This window comes from Hyla sarda, chromosome 4 (genome assembly GCF_029499605.1).
Source record: "Hyla sarda isolate aHylSar1 chromosome 4, aHylSar1.hap1, whole genome shotgun sequence".
Taxonomy (NCBI): Eukaryota; Metazoa; Chordata; class Amphibia; order Anura; family Hylidae; genus Hyla; species Hyla sarda.
The window spans coordinates 100,797,495-100,819,081 of record NC_079192.1 but is presented as its reverse complement, the minus strand read 5'-3'; the positions used below and the strand labels follow the sequence as shown (position 1 = coordinate 100,819,081).

At 41.4% G+C, this 21,587-nt stretch overlaps 1 protein-coding gene across 1 annotated transcript in view; it reads right to left on the bottom strand.

The window, feature by feature from the left end:
- Positions 1-81: 81 nt before the first annotated feature.
- SELENOS (selenoprotein S) overlaps positions 82-21,587 on the bottom strand; it is a 33,174-nt gene continuing 11,668 nt past the window's right edge. The window contains exons 4-6 of the mRNA XM_056571782.1: positions 12,403-12,492; positions 9,646-9,727; positions 82-941 (exon numbers count right to left, since the gene is read on the bottom strand). Of these exons, the coding sequence (XP_056427757.1) occupies positions 859-941; positions 9,646-9,727; positions 12,403-12,492 (255 nt within the window). The 3' untranslated portion in view covers positions 82-858. The remainder of the gene's footprint in view (positions 942-9,645; positions 9,728-12,402; positions 12,493-21,587) is intronic.

Here is a 21,587-nt window from a genome sequence, read left to right as displayed (position 1 = left end):
AAATCTTTAACCTTCCAGTACTTTTAAGCAGCTGTATGGTACAGAGGAAATTCTTTTCTTTTTGAATTTCTTTTTTGTCTTGTCCACAGTGCTCTCTGCTGACACCTCTGTCCATGTCAGGAACTGTCCAGAGCAGCATAGGTATGCTATGGGGATTTTCTCCTGCTCTGGACAGTTCCTGATCCGGGCATCAGGTGTCAGCAGAGAGCACTGTGGACAAGACAAAAAAGAAATTCAAAAAGAAAAGAATTTCCTCTGTAGCATACAGCTGCTAAAAAGTACTGGAAGGGTAAAGATTTTTTTAATAGAAGTAATTTACAAGCACTTTCTAGCACCAGTTGATTTAAATTATTTTTTTTTCCACCGGAGTTCCCCTTTAATCTCCTTTAATCTTCCATCCACATATGGACACATGTAGTTGAAGGTGCAAAATATCTATTATCCATCGACTGAATATGCGACAATGAAAAGACAAATATATAGGCCGACCGCCACATCACATCAGTCAACCTTATTGGCTAGACGCCACTTCTAAGGAAAACTTCATTAAGAGCGTCACACTGCAGCGAACCAAAAACAACGTACAACATCATCTATTAAAGTGAAAGGTCACCAGATTTTCTGGAAATGCGACATGTCCCTCCAGACAAAGGTGTCAGTTTGCACGCAGGCTGAGGTTTTTTTTCTTGCAGACATGGACAACTGGTTCACTTATGCTCCATGTAAACTCCAGCATAGGACATACACTAGAGACCCTTAGGGGCACAAGGAGACGCTTCATCTGCACGCGGTTCAGTCCATTATCCTTGCTGGTATTAAAAAATAAAATAAAAATAACACCAGCAAGGTGCTTTAACCTCATCCCCCCCCTGCAGACGGACCCCTTCTTCCAGGTCTCCAGGCACATGTGCCTCCTCCGTCACCTGTTAGAGGGTTATAACCTAAAAAAAAAAAAAAAAGTTATTGGGATTATATATATATATATATATATATATATATATATATAAAATACTCTTTGCAGTGTCACGGCAGATAATGAAAGAAGGATCTATTAGGAGCCTGTAAAAGATGGGATTACTTGGGGTGCTGTGCCATATCGTGGAGGTGCAAAGACAAGGAACCCGATAGAATATATAAACTGGACCTGAGAAAGAAAAGGGGACACTTTTCGAAATGCGTTGTACGTTTTATTAAGAATAAATATATCGTTTTTTTTAATCAGGGTCCATGTCTTTGCACCTCCATGATACTGGCACAGCACCCCAAGTGAGCCAGTCTTTTATAGGCTCCCATTAGATCCCTCTCTCCATGTACTCCTATCTTCCTTTCTAAGAATCGGAACGGGACGCAGGCTGCGGCTAGACAACTACTTGGCATTTCTAAACACGCTAATAGGTGTTGAGCTCTGAGCCCAACACCCAAAGGTAAGCGTTCCTATCCTTATTAAATTGTTTCACCTCTAGGAAGTTTATTGTGCTAGGGCAGTGTTTCCCAACTAGGGTACCTCCAGCTGTTGCAAAACTACAACTCCCAGCATGCCCGGACAGCCTTCAGCTGTCTGGGCATGCTGGGAGTTGTAGTTTTGTAACAGCTAGAGGCACCCTGGTTGGGAAACACTGTGCTTGGGAGTGCCCACGTTCTGTTCTTTTTTTTATTCATACAATTGATGGTAGATAAATAAGGCCTCTTACAAAAGGACATGCGGTCAGAGCATTCTGGGAGTTGTAGTTTTGCAACAGCTGGAGGGCCATAGGTTAGAGATCTCTGTAAGAAGACCATTCACTTTGTGTGCCCTCTGCAGGACACTAACTGCATTACATATGGATATACGATGTCTGAATAAGGCCTTGTCAGTGGTACAATCTCTCTATGTACGGTCTTATAAATTTCAGCCTTGTGCATATACAAAGAGCCAGCGATGCAGCCGAAGGATCAGAGGTGACAGAACGCAACCCAAGAGCTGTGGTATGCAGACTGTTAACATGGAGATTAGGAGTACCAGAGCAGTGTAGTAATACTGGCAGCACATACTGCATTCATACTGAATGTCCATACTTGAAATCGTTCCCTTGTTTAGCCATGTAAATTAGGACAATTGCTGGTTTATTTTACATTTTATTACAAGACGAGGAGGTTCTCATTATGCTAACTCTTCTTTACTGGTAAAATATAGCAGCAAGGGTTAACAAATAACATTTAGAGAAAAAAAAAACCTGATAATATGTAAATCATCAGACAGCACAGGTAATATAAGGTATGTACAGGTAGCAGTCTTCCTCTTCTTTGCTGCTCTGCATTAAAGATAAGAACATACATTGTTTTTTTCTCTCCCTTCAGGGAATTATTGTCGTTGTATCTCTCTATATATATATTCATATTTAGTGCATTTATTTCATTTATTACCCAAGCATAGCTGTTAATAGAGTCTATGTATACATATATTACATAGGTATATATTACTATTTTGCGTTTTTTCTTCCCCTTATGGTCAGCTCTTTTTACCCTTCGTATACATTGCCTTAATATTTCATTCCTCTCACCTTTCGTCTATACTTTCTCAGTTCCCTGCTTCTCTGTTCTTCGCTTTTTCTTATTACCCATATATGCGGTGTTGTTGCTAGGGCTCCAGTGTTTTCTTCCCCTTCCCTGCCGCGAGTCTCGGCACTGCTAAGTTCTCGCAATATTTGCGCTCACCGCTGGTGATCAGCTGTGGAATACTTTACTTCACAGTCACCTGTCGTCTCGTCAGCTGGCGGCATCCTGACTCGCTCCTTAATCACTGAATAGTCGGAACTGCTTTGCTAAAGTAACTTTCCTCACATACTATTATCTTAGGATATAATGCCGTCTACTGTACCTTTGTGATATCTTTCTTCTCATAAACATTTTTTATTTCTCTCTACAGTTTTCCTATCTGTACTTTCTTTATCTTATATTCACCTTATTGGGCATGTATAGTTATTTTATTACCTCATTGGGTGCTATTTACAATCATTAATAAATATCTTGGCTACTTAATTGATTTACTATTTGCAGATATTATATATATATATCAGATGAAAATACTACTAAAATGACTGATACCCCTCAGTTTGAATATGTGGATGAATCTCTCATGGTGAGAGAATCATTAATAAGTAAGTCCAATCTGCGGTTCAGACCGCTATGTCCTTAATACCTGACACCATAGCAAAATCTGTTGCCTTGGCAATGGCCCACAGTAATGTTACTAAGTCTTCCAAAGGAGGTCCTTCTACACCAGTGGTGGGCCACCTTTTTTTTCAACTGAGCCAAATCTCGCCAAAACCACGATTGAAATTTATTTTGAGAGCCACATTTTTAAAACCGAAAATACATAGGATGGTACACTGTTTTTAATAAGTTTTTATTGAGGGGCACATGACAGGGGGCATTATAAGTGAGGGGTACATGTCAGGGGGGCATTATATATAAGGGGCACATGACAGGGGGGCATTATATGGGCACATGACGGGGGGGGGGGGGGTCCTGTAATTTGCCCCCACATATAATGCCCCCCTGCCATGTGCCCCTCATATATAATGCCCCCCTGACATGTGCCCCTTATATATAATACCCAATGTCCTGTGCCCCTCACAATATAATGCCCCCCTGACATGTGCCCCTCACTTATAATGCCCCCTGTCATGTGCCCCCACATATAATGCCCCCTGACATGTGCCCCTCACATATACCATATATGCCGGCGTATAAGACGACCCCCAACTTTCACAGTTAAAATATAGAGTTTGGGATATACTCGCCATATAAGACTACCCCTCCTACCGTGATGTACGGTACCTTGTAGTTCCCCCCCCCCCCCATTAGGTAGGCAGTATAGTTCCCCCCACATTAGTATAGTTCCCCCCAAATTAGGTAGGCAGCATGTTCCCCCACAATAGTAGGCAGCTCCCCCACATTAGGTCAGCAGTTCCCCCACAATAGTAGACAGCTCCCCCACATTAGGTCAGCAGTTCCCCCACAATAGTAGGCAGCTCCCCACATTAGGTCAGCAGTTCCCCCACAATAGTAGACAGCTCCCCCACATTAGGTCAGCAGCTCCCCCACAATAGTAGGCAGCTCCCCCCCCACAATATTAGGAAGTTCCCCCACAATAGTAGGCAGCTCCCCCCCACAATAGTAGGCAGCTCCCCCCTCACAATAGTTGGCAGTATAGTTCCCCCACAATGGTAGGCAGCTCCCCCCGACAATAGTTGGCAGTATAGTCCCCCCACAATGGTAGGCAGCTCCCCCCCACAATGGTAGGCAGCTCCCCCCCACAATAGTAGGCAGCTCCCCCCCCACAATAGTAGGCAGCTCCCCCCCACAATAGTTGGCAGTATAGTTCCCCCACAATGGTAGGCAGCTCCCCCCCACAATAGTTGGCAGTATAGTCCCCCCACAATGGTAGGCAGCTCCCCCCCACAATAGTAGGCAGCTCCCCCCCACAATAGTAGGCAGCTCCCCCCCACAATAGTTGGCAGTATAGTTCCCCCACAATGGTAGGCAGCTCCCCCCACAATAGTTGGCAGTATAGTCCCCCCACAATGGTAGGCATCTCCCCCCCCCCCCACACAGACATACAGCTTCCAGCCATATACAGTGTAAACCTATGATTATCTGCCCGGGCCGGCTCCTGTTTGCGGCTGTAGGCGGGGGCCGGCCAGAGCAGATAAAAACTAATACTGTATACTAAAAACCAGGGGGCCTCCAGCTGTTGTGAAACTACAACTACCAGCATGCCCGGACAGCCTTTGCCGGTCCGGGCATGCTGGGAGTTGTAGTTTCACAACAGCTGGAGGCACCTTGGTTTTTAGTATACAGCAGTGGTCGGCACTATGCTGCTGCTCAGCATACAAGGGCCTGATACCAGTATCAGGCCCTTGTATGTTACCAGTGTGCATGGGCAGCCGCCGCGGCCTGACCGCACTGCAAGAGCCGCATTAAAGTGTGTGAAGAGCCGCATGTGGCTCGCGAGCCGCAGCTTGCCGACCACTGTTCTACACCATCGGACCAGTTCTGGTCAGCAGAGGACTCCACTTCAAAATTGGCTGTGAGATAGAAAAAAAAAAACAGGGTTAAGCCTCCCATAAAAGGCATATACATACGGGTCCTTCTCTAAAACACCATAAAAAATGTAAGCATTTACAGGGCCAGGAAATCTTCTCAGGCTTTTTCTAAAAGCAACAGTGCAGATGCTATTTCAGTGCATCCTATACCCTCTGCCCGTGAGGAGGTTAAAAAAGAACTGGGCAATCAGAGTCTCCCATAGTGCAAAACCAAACTCTTTTATTGAATCCCCAAGCCATTCCTCTTCGGAGGAGATTGATGTGTCTGATCAAGGAGACAGTTCAGAATATGAGGATATATCAGACGATGATTTCATTATGGATTCTGAGGATCAAAAATCTGTTATTCTTTACAGTTCTGGGATACCATACCACATAAAGCATCCCAGATCAGGGGAGTGTGTACCCCATCCTCAGGTAACAAAATATTTGTCTCTATGGCTGAAAAAAAACCTTTAGACAGGGCTACTGAATGGCCTAGGCCAACTTTACCTAATAAAATTGCCCAAACACCTGAAGTTGATCCCACATTAGTGAAGTATTTAAACTAATCTAGAAAAACCCAAAGAAAGGGGTTGATCACTCCTTTAAAACTATACAAGATTGTTTTTTGGATCTCATAGGTCCGATTACAAAGATTTTGTACCTTTCTGAGGAATCCATTGCCTCAGGAACTCCGGCTGATATTTCCATATTGAGAGGATGGGCTCAAAGAGCCATTTGTATATTCAGACGTATTAACGCTTCCATTTACCGTGAGAAAATGGTCGATCTTATCAAAACTCAACCCCCAGTTGGTGCATTTGGCATCTACAGATGTTAATTCCCCCACAGACTGACTTCTTTTTGGAGAGGTGTTTATCAAAGAGATAAATATGTGGGGTTATTCTCATCGTTGAAAAAAGCTTTTTTCAACCAAGTGTTTTTTCCAGGGCTGGGAAAAGAAGGGGCAAATTTCAAGAAGGAAACTATTCCCGTGCCCCTCCCCATCATGATAGATTTCCGACTACTTCCTTTCCCCTCCAACCCTCCCCCTTCTTCCCTACCAGAGGAAGACCCTGGAGGGCCCGTGGACATCGAGGATACACTAGATCCAGACCTCCAACAGGCAAGTCTACCAATACTATTTTTTTTCTCAAAATTAATTGGGAGGAAGAAAAGCTCATTTTTTCCAAGCTTGGGCTATGATAACTTCCGATGCCTGGATTTTAAACATTGTTCTAGGCTTTCAGATAGATTTTGTTCTTCCTCCAATTCAATCTCATCCTCCTCAACCAATGCATTTTTCTTTTCAAGACCAAATTCTTGTGGACAAAGAAATCAAGGAACTATCTGCCAAGGGCGCAATTATTCAAGTTCCTCTCCAACTCCCAGGTTATTTGAGCAATCTTTTTCTAGTAAAGAAACAAGACGGAGGCTATCGACAAGTTAGAAATCTAAAAACACTCAACAACTATATTTTGTTTTGCCACTTCAAGATGGAGGGCAACGATTGGTTGGCAAAGATAGATCTCAAAGATTCCTATCTGACGGTGCCTATGCATCAGGACTTTCAACCTTCCCTCCAATTCATATGGAAGGACATAAAATGGCAATTCATCAGCCTAGCATTCGGCCTCATCGGCCCCTTGGTGCTTCACAAAACTACTCAAACTAGTAGTGGCATTGTTGAGAACATGAGGTTTTTGGTTAATCATATATCTAGACGATATACTACTTATGGCACAATCATTGCCTTTGATACATCTCCACATTCAGTGGACCATATCACTTCTCTACAATCTAGGGTTCATTATAAACAACAAGAAATCAGTTCTTATACCCTCAAGAGAGATAAAATTCAGTTTACCTTCAAGGAAACTGAAGGCAATAGGCAGAGAGATTCATGCCATTTTGAACAAAAACAAAGTATCTCTCCGAACCATTGTTCGACTGGTCGATCTCCTGTACTCCTCCATTCAAGCAATTTTTCCAGCACCATTGCATTACAGAGCTCTACAATGTCTCAAGGCTCAACACTTAAGAGAAGGACTTGGTTACTCAGACGAAGTGTCTCTAAACTCAGACACCAAGGAGGAACTCCTTTGGTGGTTGAATCACATTCAAGTCTGGAACAGGAAGATTATATTCAATTCGGTTCCGGATCTAATTATAGAATCGGACGCCAGTCTCCTGGGTTGGGGAGCCAGATGCGGTTCCTCTTCTACAGGAGGCAAATGGTCTCACAAAGAATCCACCCTTCATATAAACTGTCTGGAACTCTTGGCAGGATTCTTTGCCCTCAAGAGTTTTGGGAAAGACCGCTCCCACTGCTGCATTCTCTTGAGAATAGACAATATATCAGCAGTGCAATACATAAATCGTTTGGGCAGTACCAAATCAGAGATGTTGGCCAATATCGCAAAATAATTTTGGCACTTTTGCCTCGACAGGGATATTCTATTTTACAGCTGGCGCCCAGACCCGGAGGCAGAGGGCATAGATGCTCTTCTACAACTGTGGATCTCGGAAACCCTTTATGTGTTTTCCTCCATTTGTTCTAATATCAAGGGTCCTTCTGTTAATCAAATCTCAGAGATCATCGATGGTGTTGATCCCCCCCTTGATGGCCAACACAATCATGGTTTCCTCAGATATTCAACATGATTGTGGATCGTTACAGAATCTAACAGTCTCATCCATTCATTCTACAGGACCCTCTTGGGAATCCTCACCCATTAATAACATCCAATCTCTTACATCTTGTAACTTGGTTCATCTCTGGTCGTCGGAACAGATCTAGATATTTTGCAATCAGCTAGAGACATTCTTTCAGTCGCTTGGGCCCCAGGTACCAGATCAGCTTACAGATCTGCCTGGAAACTTTGGTCTGATTGGTGCATGCAACGGAATCTGGATCCCGTTCATGCACCTGTAACTCAAATTTTACATTTCTTGTATGCATCTTTCGATAATGGGGAAGCAAACAGAACTATTAATGTTTATCGTTCAGCTATTTCTTTCCATCATGCTCCCATTAATTCAATGTCTCTAGGTAAACATCCTTTAATATGCAAGTTAATGAGAGGCATTACATTTAAATGTCCTCCCCGTCCTAAATATCATTCTACATGCGATGTTAACAAGGTCCTTCAATTGATTGAATCCTGGGGAGATAATGATCTCCCTTCTTTAAAATTTTTGTCCTTCAAGATCACTGTGTTATTAAGTCTCATTTCCATTAAAAGGACATCAGATATTAGGGCCTCTAGATATTTCTCAGAGACAGTTCACCCCTACTGGAGTTTATAAAAAACAAAAGCTCCATTCAGTTTTCTATCCTGAGTTCCCACTTCATGAACAATTATGTGTTGTTCGTTGTTTCAGGATGTATGAACAAAAGGCTGCTCCTTTGCGAGACCCTAATTCGAGTTAATTACTTATATGTTTTTGTAAACCCCCATACAAACTATGGCTTTAGCAGCTATAGACCTATCTAATTTTGGAGCTCACTCTTCTAGAGGATTGGTCTTCCGAATCCACTTTTAAGACTTTTTACTTTAGACCAGATCCTCATTTTCCATGTTAGTTCTTTAATATTTTCATATCTTGTAAGTACTTTGTCATATATATTATAGTGGTCTAATTAGCTTTAAACTAGCATAATGGGAGCCTCCTCGTCTTGTAATAAAATTGGAGATTTTCCTATCCTTGGTGAAGGAAAATATGGATTTTATTAAAGACAGGAGGCGAACATTATCCCACCCTGTTATTTATTATTTCTTTGTTTTTCAGCCTAAAGGGGTACTCCAGTGAAAAACTTTTTTTCATTTTTTAAATCAACTGGTGCCAGAAAGTTAAACAGATTTGTAAATTACTTCTATTAAAAAATCTTAATCCTTCCTGTACTTATTAGCTGCTGAATCCTACAGTGGAAATTCTTTTCCGTTTGAAACACAGAGCTGTCTTCTGACATCACGAGCACACTGCTGACATCTCTGTCCATTTTTTGGAACTGTCCAGGGTAAAAAGAAATCCCCATAACAAACATATGCTGTTTTGGACAGTTCATGTGTTTCAAAAAGAAAATAATTTCCGCTGTAGTATTCAGCAGCAAATAAGTACAGGAAGGATTAAGATTTTTTTAATAGAAGTAATTTACAAATCTTTATCAAACTAAGAATATATGCAATTTTCTTCAAGTTTTTTCCTCAATGTCAAGATGAACTGTTTTGCTCATTAGTTATCGTAGTTCTGGACCTTTTATAGTCTTTTTCAGTGTTACATGGTTAATATACATTTTTCAGTTTTTTCCTCGCATCAAAGAAGAGGAAGACTGCTACCTGTGCATACCTTATATTACCTGTGCTGTCTGATGATTGGCTACTGTTCATGCCTAATTTACATATTATCATTTTTGTTCTCTAAATGTTATCTGTTAACCCTTGCTGCTATATTTTACCAATAGAAAAAAGAGTTAGCATAATGTTTGCCTCCTGTCTTTAATAAAATTCATATTTTCCTTCACCAAGGATAGGAAAATCTCCAATTCTTTACCCACTTTCTACTACATACTGACCTGCGCCTCGGAGAGGTTTCCGATCTGGTTTTGGCTTTGGAGCAGCTGATGATGCCGATGTGCTGGGAGATGGCTCCTCAGGCTGCAATGGGAAAGACAGACATGTAGACTATGTTCACATACTGTAATTTGCCACTGAGACAAATAATAAAAAAAAAGCTAATTTTACAGGTTAACACTTTTTTCCCCTTAGATATAAAAAATTTTTTGCACCAAATTTTATATCTTTTTTTTTTTGCAGCTACATTAAATGAAGCCGATAGCCCTGGGCTGAAATTATGCCTACTCAGGTATGATTGGCAGCTTGGGCACTGCCTGACATATCAGTTCTGCTTGCTGAAGTCTCGCCGCATCACGACGCAGCATCATGCACAGGGATATCACCGCTTCTGGGCTTGCACGAGATTTCAGTGATGAAAGCAATGATGTCCGCAGTGTCCAGGCTGTCAATAATGCCTGTGTAAGTGTGATTACAGCCCAAGGCGTACACCCATATAACTGCTTGAGCCACATTCACATATTGCACAGGAGACTTTTAAAATCGTTTTCTACACTATCGCAGACTGGCTGGAGGACATCTGAACATGGTGGTGAGGAACCTTATTTTACTGTATATAAAATTTTGCCAACAGTTATATATGTGGTAAAATCTGATTCCCATTGAAGGCTAACTAGTTCCAAACTTTAAATGGATTGTCTGCAAATGGTCTCATGTACAAAAGAATGTGACTAATTCAGGGCTGACAGTAGGAAAAAAATAATCAGTTTCAACTGACATTTATATTACAGTGGGGATCAAAAGTTTGGGCACCCCAGGTAAAAATTTGTATTAATGTGCATAAAGAAGCCAAGGAAAGATGGAAAAATCTCCAAAAGGCATCAAATTACAGATTAAACATTCTTATAATATGTCAACAAAAGTTAGATTTTATTTCCATCATTTACAGTTTCAAAATAACAGAAAACAAAAAAATGGCATCTGCAAAAGTTTGGGCACCCTGCAGAATTTATAGCATGCACTGCCCCCTTTGCAAAGCTGAGACCTGCCAGTGTCATGGATTGTTCTCAATCATCATCTGGGAAGACCAGGAGATGTCAATCTCAAAGGTTTTAAATGCCCAGACTCATCTGACCTTGCCCCAACAATCAGCACCATGGGTTCTTCTATGCAGTTGTCTAGAAATCTGAAACTGAAAATAGTTGACTCTCACAAAGCTGGAGAAGGCTATAAGAAGATAGCAAAATGTTTTCAGATGTCAATATCCTCTGTTTCGGAATGTAATTAAGAAATGGCAGTCATCAGGAACAGTGGAAGTTAAAGCAAGATCTGGAAGACCAATAAAAATATCAGACAGAACAGCTCGCAGGATTGTGAGAAAAACAATTCAAAACCCACGTTTGACTGCACAATCCCTCCAGAAAGATCTGGCAGACACTGGAAGTGTGGTACACTATTCCACTAGAAAGAGATACTTGTACAAATATGGTCTTCATGGAAGAGTCAACAAAAGAAAACCTCTTCTACGTCCTCACCACAAAAATCAGCGTTTGAACTTTGCAAATTAACATATAGACAAGCCTGATGCATTTTGGAAACAAGTTCTGTGGACCAATGAGGTTAAAATTGAACTTTTTGAATTTTTGGCCGGAACGAGCAAAGGTACGTTTGGAGAAGAAGGGGAACAGAATTTAATGAAAAGAACCTCTGTCCAACTGTTAAGCATGGGGGTTGATCAATCATGCTTTGGGGTTGTATTGCAGCCAGTGGCACAGGGAACATCTCACGAGTAGAAGGAAAAATGGATTCAACAAAATTTCCGCAAATTTTGGATGCTAACTTGATGCAATCTGTGAAAAAGCTGAAGTTAAAGAGAGCATGGCTTCTACAAATGGTTAATGATCCTAAACACACCTTGAAATCCACGGGGGATTACATCAAGAGGCGTAAACTGAAGGTTTTGCCATGGCCTTCACAATCTCCTGACCTCAACATAATTGAAAATCTATGGATAGACCTTAAAAGAGCAGTGCGTGACAGACAGCCCAGAAATCTCAAAGAACTGGAAGACTTTTGTAAGGAAGAATGGGCAAAGATACCTCAAGCAAGAATTGAAAGACTCTTGGCTGGCTACAAAAAGCGTTTACAAACTGTGATACTTGCCAAAGGGGGCAGTACAAGATATTAACTCTGCAGGGTGCTCAAACTTTTGCAGACACCATTTTTTTGTTTTCTGTTATTTTGAAAGTGTAAATGATGGAAATAAAATCTAACTTTTGTTGACATATAATAAGAATGTCTAATCTGTAATTTGATGCCTTTTGGAGATTTTTCCATCTTTCCTTGGCTTCTTTCTGCACATTAATACAAATTTTTACCTGGGGTGCCCAAACTTTTGATCCCCACTGTATGTCTATGGATTTGCAGGAGGAATCATGGAAGCTATAACCTAAAGCACAGCTTCTCATCCTGTGTCTCTACACTTATTGCAAAACCACAACTCCCAGCATGCCCTAACAGCTGAAGGCTGTAGTAGTTTTGCAACAGCTAGAGAGCCACAGGTGGGAACCCCGGTGTAAAGGGTACCTACTACTCAAGCTGTAAGACAGTGTTTCCCAACCAGGGTGCCTCCAGCTGTTGCAAAACTACAACTTCCAGCATGCCTGGACAGCCAACGGCTGTCCAGGCATGCTGGGAGTTATAGTTTTGCAACAGCTGGAGGCACCCTGGTTGAGTAACACTGCTGTAAGCAATCTTACCTGACTGACACGAGTGACCACCCTGTAACTTTTTCCTTCTTTCATACTCTCCCAGCTTTCTATCTTCTGACGCCTTTTCTCTTCTTCCAGCTGAAATGTAACAAAAGATAGTAAAAAGTTAGAATACACAAAAACATAATAAGTTAATTTGGAGTTTAGACTTAAAGCCCCATTGGGGACAGGGACCAATGTGAGTGCTGACAAGCTCTGTACAATGCTGCAGAATATGTTGGCGCTGTATAAAGAAATGATTATTATTACTATGTATTTGTATCATCGGAGTTCCATATTCCAGCAAGTCACACCTAATCTAATTCAATAAACTAAATTGACAGAATGTGTAATAATACTGACTGCTGCCAAAATCATCAAGACTCCATGTGGACTGTCATCTATTCCAATTCTAAGAAAGCAAAAAATGCCCAAAAGTATGAGAAAAGAAAATAGGTGTCATTACTTATTCCCAGTCTTATTCACACGCTGTATAGTTACATTGGGGTTTAAAGGGGTACTCCGCCCCTAGACATCTTATCCCCTATCCAAAGGATAGGGGATAAGAGGTCAGATCGCCGCGGTCGCGCTGCTGGGGACCCCGGGGATCGCCGCTGCAGCACCCCGCTATCATTACTGCGCAGAGCGAGATCGCTCTGCACGTAATGACGAGCAATACAGGGGCCGGAGCATCGTTACGTCACGGCTCCGCCCCTCGTGACGTCACGCCCCCTGCCATAGACTTGCATTAAAGGGACGGGCCGTGATGTCATGAGGGGCGGAGCCATGACGTCACGCTGCTCCGGCCCCTGTATCGCCCGTCATTACGGACAGCGAACTCGCTCTGTGCAGTAATGATGGCGGGGTGCCGCAACGGCGATCCCCGGGGTCCCCAGCAGCGGGACCGCGGCGATCTGACATCTTATTCCTTATCCTTTGGATAGGGGATAAGATGCCAGGGGCGGAGTACCCCTTTAAGTGAGATCTCATTGGCATTCCCATGAGGATACCCAAAGACCCTTCTTACCAGATGGGTGAGGAAAGTCACTGCTCCCTGGTGACAGATCTGAAGTTAACACTGGACAATTGTTATCCGGATCGCCTGTAAACGTGCAAGTCATGGAGATAACCGTCTGGGGTAGTCAGACAATACATGTGGACATTTATTCAAGATTAAACACATTTTTAAACAAATTTCAAAGAGCTTATTTGGCCATTTACATGGCAATAAAGATCAATATTGATCCTGTCAATAAGCAATACCAGCACAATCGGGGAGATTTATCAAAGAAAAAGTTGCCCATAGCAACCAATCAGCTCGCCTCTTTCATTTTTAACCCCTTAAGGACGCAGCCCTTTTTCACCTTAAGGACTGAGCCCTTTTTCGCAATTCTGACCACCGTCACTTTACGAATTAATAACTCGAAAACGCTTTTACCGAATATTCTGATTCTGAGATTGTTTTTTCGTGACATATTCTACTTTATTTTGGTGGTAAATTTTCGGCGTTAATTGCATCCTTTTTTGGTGAAAAATCCCAAAATTTCATGAAAATTTTGCATTTTTCCAACTTTGAAGCTCTCTACTTGTAAAGAAAATGGATATTCCAAATAAATCTTATTTTTATTCACAAATACAATATGTCCACTTTATGTTGGCGTCATAAAATGGATATACTTTTGCTTTTTGAAAAAATTAGAGGGCTTCAAAGTAGAGCAGCAATTTTCAAAAATGTCATGAAAATTGCAAAATCTGAAGGGACAGATGTTACAGAACTACAACTCCCAGCATGCCTGGGCAGTCTAGGCATGCTGAGAGTTGTAGTTTGGCAACATCTGGAGGGCTACCGTTTGGGCACCACTGTAACCCTCCAGATGTTGCAAAACTACAACTCCCAGCCTTTGGCCGTCTGGGCATGCTGGGAGTTGCAGTTCTGCCTTCCTAGTGGTTGCCACAGTAAAGATCACTTTACTTTCACTTTCATTTGTCTCCCTTTTGCATCCTGTACGGTTTTTCTCCCGCACTCAAAACTGCAGCCTACCACGGTTTTTGGTCCGGGTGCAAAAGTGTATGTAAACCGTATACTTTTTTTTTTTTTTTACATTGGAGTCAATGGGAACCGTACAGAACCGTATGTGCATACGGTTCAATCCGGTTTGCACCGTACGGGCTTTTGACTTTGCAGTTTTTTTCTTGGTATTTCAATCAAATAAGTGAAACTTTATTCATAATAGAGTGAAAAGTTCCTAACAAGGAATTGTTAGTTGAGCAGTTCTCTCACTTTGCACATTACAAAATACCATAGGGCGTATAAGACGCATCACCACTCATCAAGTCACCAGATCTACAATACAGAATGTTATATTCAGCAGAAAATACAGGTATATTATTCTTTTCTCTCCTGCCAATGTAAAATGCAGATATGAAATAGAATTATGCCTAAAAGACAAATCAGCTGGTAACAGAAGTCTCTAGCATAGTAGCCTAGTATATGTATTCCTAAAGACCATTTTAGGCTGCTTTCACACTATAAAATGTATCCATTTTAAAGATCCGTTCAATGTTCAGTTATAAAAACCCTGAAAATCGTCCGTTACAAAATCCCATTATAGTCTATGGGATTTTTACTTATAAATCACGGCCATAATAATTTATTATTAATAACGGCCGTTATTTTGTGACGGGAGAATGAACTCTCTTCGTGTTACTATCTTCTGTCACAAAATAACGTCAGTTATTAAAGGGGTATTTTATCTTTTTTTTATATCAACTGGCTCCAGAAAGTTAAACAGATTTGTAAATTACTTCTAGTAAAAAAATCTTAATCATTTCAATAACTATCAGCTGTTGAAGTTGAGTTGTTGTTTTCTGTCTGGCAACAGTGCTCTCTGCTGACATCTCTGCTTGTCTCAGGAACTGCACAGAGTAGAAGAGGTTTGCTATGGGGATTTGCTTCTACTTTGGACAGTTCCCGAGACAGGTGTCATCAGAGAGCACTTAGACAGAAAAGAACAACTCAACTCCAGCAGCTCATAAGTACTGAAAGGATTAAGATTTTTTAACTAGAAGTAATTTACAAATCTGTTCAACTTTCTGGAGCCAGTTGATATATAAAAAAAAGTTTTTCCTGGATAACCCCTTTAATAACAGGTTAAAACGGATAATGTAAAAATCACATAGACTATAATGGGATTTTCTAACGGACGATTTTCAGGGTTTTTATAAGGGAACATTGAACAGATCTTTAAAACGGATACATTTTATAGTGTGAAAGCAGTCTAAGGCTGCATTCACATCCCGTATCCGGTTTCATTGAAAAAAACGTATCGAACCGTATTGCAAACCGTATATATAGACATTTCATTGTAAACCGTATGCCAACCGAAGCTTCAGGTTTTGTACGTTTTGCATCATTCACTGGTTTATATGGTTTTTAACGGTACACCAAACCGTAGTCTACTACGCTTGTGTGTCCCGGTCAAAAACCACATCCAACCTGTATACGGTTATTTTAAAATTAAGTTCTATGGTAACTGTATTGAAGCGTATGTGCATACGGTTACATCCGGTTTGCACAATACTGTTTTTCATTTATTTTTATTTTTTGGGGGGGGGGGAAAATTCAATAAAAAAAGAAGAACTTTATTTAAAATGTTGACAAACATAAAACCGGATCCGTTTTTTTTTTTCAAGGAAAACGTATTAAAACGTATACAAATGGACATCAGTTTTCATACTGTATACCGTTTAAAAATGTGCGGAGGCATTTACGGTTGCATACGTTTCGGTCCGGTTTGGAGACTTACGTTTTTTGTACAGAAACGGGATACGGCAACCATATTGCAAAAACGAGATGTGAATGCAGCTTTACACAACTCTCTTACAACAACTCTTGTGCTCCTGCCGAACAAACAGTTCGTTCATTGGCTGGTCGCCTGCAAAAAAAAAGTTGCTAGGCTGGGTTCACACTACGTTTTTCAAATACGGTAACCGTATATGGTTTTCCGCAAAAAAACGTATACGACCGTATCCGAAACCGTATGCATAGAGAATGCATTGTAAACCGTATTCCAAATGTTGTGTACGGTTGAATCAGTTTTGCCTCGGATACGGTTTTGCCGATTTTTCAACCGTAGGCAAAAACTCTGTCGACCACGTTTTTCCCTCCGGTTGGAAAACCGTATGCGAACCGTATACGGTTCTTTTAACATTGTTGTCTATGAGAACCGTACACAGAATTTCAGAATACGGTTGCACACGGTTTTTCTAATCCGTTTTTGGAGTTGACACATGCGCAGATTGGAATTTCAATAGAACAATAGTAACTTTATTAAATTGCTGGAAAACTAATTCCAACAAAATAGCAAAACCGTTGGCAAAAACTGATGCAAACAGATAGAACCGTACGGGGAAAAACCGTATACGTTTTAATTTGGAGTCATACGGTTGCATACGGTTTTTGCCATACGTTTTTTAGCGGAAAACCGTATACAGTAACCGTATTTGAAAAACGTGGTGTGAACCCAGCCTTAGTCTGTCACACATTTCCCCATGTGATAGAGCAGTGTTTCCCAACCAGGGTGCCTCCAGCTGTTGCAAAACTACAACTCCCAGCATGCCCGGACAGCCGAAGGCTGTCCGGGCATGCTGGCAGTTGTAGTTTTGCAACAGCTGGAGGCATCCTGGCTGGGAAACACTGTGATAGAGTAAAGGGCCCCATGAATAGTCCAGTGATAGTTCATGCAGCCCTCCCCCATGATAGTGGACACAATGCAGATAACATCAGGTCAATGTAAACATTACTTGTCTATAATCACAGGAAAGGATCAGCACCCTGTTGAGCATCTGGCACCAACAACACAGCAGGGGTTCCAGGCATGGGCAAATGTCTTTGAGAGTCCCCACTGATAAACAGCATGGTGTGATCTATACCGTATAATCCAGAAAGCAGCTGCCATGCTACTACACAGAGACACGCACGCCATCTAGTGTACAGAATTAAACATTACAACCCCAAACTGGAACAATGAAGGCAGAACAAATGACTACATGAAATCATCCATACTACAGGAGGTAAATGCATTATCTGGCCTCACGTTCTCCACATTCAGTTCAGTAGTTTTAGGCTGGGTTCACACCACGTTTTTCCAATACAGTTCCCATATCAGGTTTTTGATGTAAAAAAAAACGGATTCCTCAAAACCGGACTAAACTGTATCAAAACGTGTGTACAAATTTAAACCCGTATACGGTTTTTTTAAAAAAATGATATCCGGTTGCATCAGTTTTTTAAGAAAAAAATGTATATGTTTTTAACTTTTCACTCCATTATGAATTAAGTTTCACTTGTTTGATTGAAATTCCAAGAAAAAAAACTGTGCAAAGTAAAAAAAACTGTATGGTGAAAACCGGATGGAACCGTACGCACACACAGTTCTGTACGGTTCCCATTGACTCCCATGTTAGAAAAAAACTTATACGGTTTAAAGGCCAACTGCAGCGCAATATACACTTTGATCGTGGGGGGGTCCAACTGCTGGGACCCCCCCGAGATCTCTCTAACGGGGTGCCGCCATTAGCGCTCATAGTGAGCGCTAAGGCACGTAGCGTAGACCTAGAGGTCGACGGTGATGCCCCGTGTCCTCCCCGTCCCCATACAATTCTATGGGGGAGCCGGGGAGGCACGAACGATGCCTCCCCGCCTCTCCCATAGAGATGCATGGAGGAGGCGTGCCGTCCGCAACGTCATGCTGCGGCAGGCACGCCCCCCCCCCCCCGTACAGGAGATCGTGGGGGGGCCCAGCGGTCGGACCCCACGTGATCAAACACTTATCCCCTATCTTGTAGATAGGGGATAAGTGTATATTAAGCCGCAGTTGTCCTTTAATACAGTTTTTCACCCGGACCAAAAACCGTGTAGGGTGCATTCACACCACGTTTTTGCAATACAGTTCCCGTATACGTGTTCAATGTGAAAACCGTATGGAACCGTATTGAAAATCGTATGCATTGACTCTCCATTGAAAAAAGTATGCAAAAAGATGCATCAGGTTGTATCCTTTTTGCAGTCTGTATGGTTTTGTCAGGTTTTTTTCCCGTACCCAAAACTGTAGCCTACGGGTGCATTCACATCTCGTTTTTGCAATACTGTTGCCGTATCCAGTTTCTGTTAAAAAAAACGTATGTCACTGAACCGGACCGAAACGTATGCAAACGTATGCAACCGTATATACATCCTCACGTTTTTAAACTGTATACGGTTTAAAAACGGATATATACGTTTGCATACGTTTGAATACGTTTTTCTTGAAAAAAAAAAAAATATACGGTTTTAAAGTTTGTCAACATCTTAAATAAAGTTCTTCTTCTTTCTATTGATTTTCCCCAAAAAAAAAGAAAAAAATGAAAAACCGTATTGTGCAAGACGGATGTAACTGTATGCACATACGGTTACCATAGAACTTCATTTTAAAATAACCGTATACAGGTTGGATACAGTTTTTGACCGGGACACAAAACCATAGTAGACTCCGGTTTGGTGTACAGTTAAAAACCGTATACAACCGTAAATGATGCAAAACGTACACAACCTGATGCTACGGTTGGCATACGGTTTACAATGAAATGTCTATGTATACGGTTTGCAATACGGTTCAATACGTTTTTTTAAATCAAACCGGATACGGCAACTGTATTGCAAAAACGAGGTGTGAATGTAGCCTACCACGGTTTTTGGTCCTGGTGAAAAACTGTATCAAACCGTATACGTTTTTTTTAACATGGGAGTCAATGGGAATCGTACAGAACCTTATGTGCGTACGGTTCCATCTGGTTTTCACCATACGTTGACTTTACACAGTTTTTTTTCTTGGAGTTTCAATCAAACAATTTAAACTTTATTCAAAATGGAGTGAAAAGTTAAAAACGTATACGTTTTTTTCTTAAAAAACGGATGCAACCGGACAACATTTTTTCAAACTGTATACACGTTTTGATACAGTTTAGTCAGGTTTTGAGGAATCCGTTTTTCAGCAAAAACCTGATTCGGGAACTGTATTGCAAAAACGTGGTGTGACTGCACCCGTAGGCTACAGTTTTGGGTACGGGAAAAAAGAAATTGACAAAACCTTACAGGATGCAAAACGGACACAACCAGATGCATCTTTTGGCATACGGTTTTCAATGGAGAGTCAATGCATACGGTTTTCAATACGGTTCCATACGGTTTTCACATTGAAAACGTATACGGGAACTGTATTACAAAAACGTGGTGTGAATGCACCCTAAACTGTAACAAAACGTGTGTACAAATTTTAACCCGTATACGGTTGGAAAAATTATGTACGGCTGCATCTAATCTTTAAGAAAAAAACATATAGGTTTTAAACTTTTCACTCCATTATGAATAAAGTTTCGCTTGTTTGATTGAAATTACCCCCAAAAAAACTGTGCAAAGTCAAAAACCGTATGGCGAAAACTAGAGGTGAGCGAACTTACAGTAAATTCGATTCGTCACGAACTTCTCGGCTCGGTGTTTGCTGACTTTTCCTGCATAAATTAGTTCAGCTTTCCGGTGCTCCGACGGGCTGGAAAAGGTGGATACATTCCTAGGAAAGAGTCTCCTAGGACTGTATCCACCTTTTCCAGCCCACGGGAGCACCTGAAAGCTGAACTAATTTATGCAGGAAAAGTCATGAACTGCCGAGCCGAGAAGTTCGTGACGAATCGAATTTACTGTAAGTTCGCTCATCTCTAGCGAAAACCATATGGAACTGTACGCACATATGGTTCTGTACAGTTCCCATTGACTCTCATGTTAAAAAAAAAACGTTTACGTTTCAATGCGGTTTTTCACCCGGACCAAAAACCATTTTAGACTACAGTTTTGGGTACGGGAAAAAAAATCGGACAAAACCGTACAGGATGCAAAACGGACACAACCTGATGCATCTTTTGGCATACAAATGGAGAATCAATGCATACGGTTTTCAATACGGTTCCGTACGGTTTTCACATTGAAAATGTATACGGGAACTGTATTGCAAAAACGGGGTGTGAATGCACCCTTATCAGTAAGTCCATTCTAACAAACTCTGCTGACATAACAATCCACTTAAGTCTTAGGCTAGGTTCACACTACGGGATTTCCGCCTGCAATTCCGCTTTGAAATTGCAGGCGGAAATTCCGCTTGCTAAAATGTATAGTGTAGTGAATGGTTTTCCGTTCACAAATTCACACTGCGGAATTTGTGAACGGAAAATCCGCTTGGAAATTTCCGCCTGAAGAAAGGGGTTGCTCTTTCTTCAGGCGGAAATACTCGTGGAACACATTGCATTCTATTGGAGACTGCAGTGTCCGCGCGGTCCTAGCGCCGACTGATTCAGTCAGCGCTGGCCGCACTCGGGATCTCCGGGAGGAAATTTTCTGCCCGGAGATTCCGTAGTCTGAACCTAGTCTAAGGGTGAATCCCAATTTTATTAAGAGTCACAAAATACAAGTAAAACAAGATATCAAATGCAGAGAGGGTAAGAGGTCATTAAAAAAGCGACCAGATGGTAACTACAGAGTAACGTTAGGTTCACACTTAAAGGGGTACTCTGGTACAAAAAAAATCTTTTAAAATCAACTGGTGACAAAAGTTAAACAGATTTGTAAATTAATTCTATATAAAAATCTTAATCCTTCCTGAACTTATCAGCGGATGTATACAACAGAGGAATTTGTGTAGTCCTTTCCAGTCTGACCACAGTGCTCTCTGCTGACACCTCTGTCCATGTCAGGAACTGTCCAGGGTAGAAGCAAATCTCCATAGCAAATCTATCCTGCTCTGGACAGTTCCTGACACAGACAAAGGTGTCAGAAGAGAGCACTGTGGTCAAACTGGAAAGAACTACACAACTTCCTCTGCAGAACATACAGCAGCTGATAAGTACTGGAAGGATTAAGATTTTTAAATAGAAGTAATTTACACATCTGTTTAACTTTTTGGCACCAGTTTATTTGAAAATATTTGTTTTCCACCAGAGTTTCCTGTATACATTGGCCGCCAAGGAGACGGGATGCCGATGGATACCACAGCATATAGCTGTGGGGTCTGTTTATTTTAAAGGTATACTCCAGAGAAAAAAAATAAATAAAACATTCAAACGAACTGGTGCCAGAAAGTTATACTGACAAGTTGATCATTTTAATT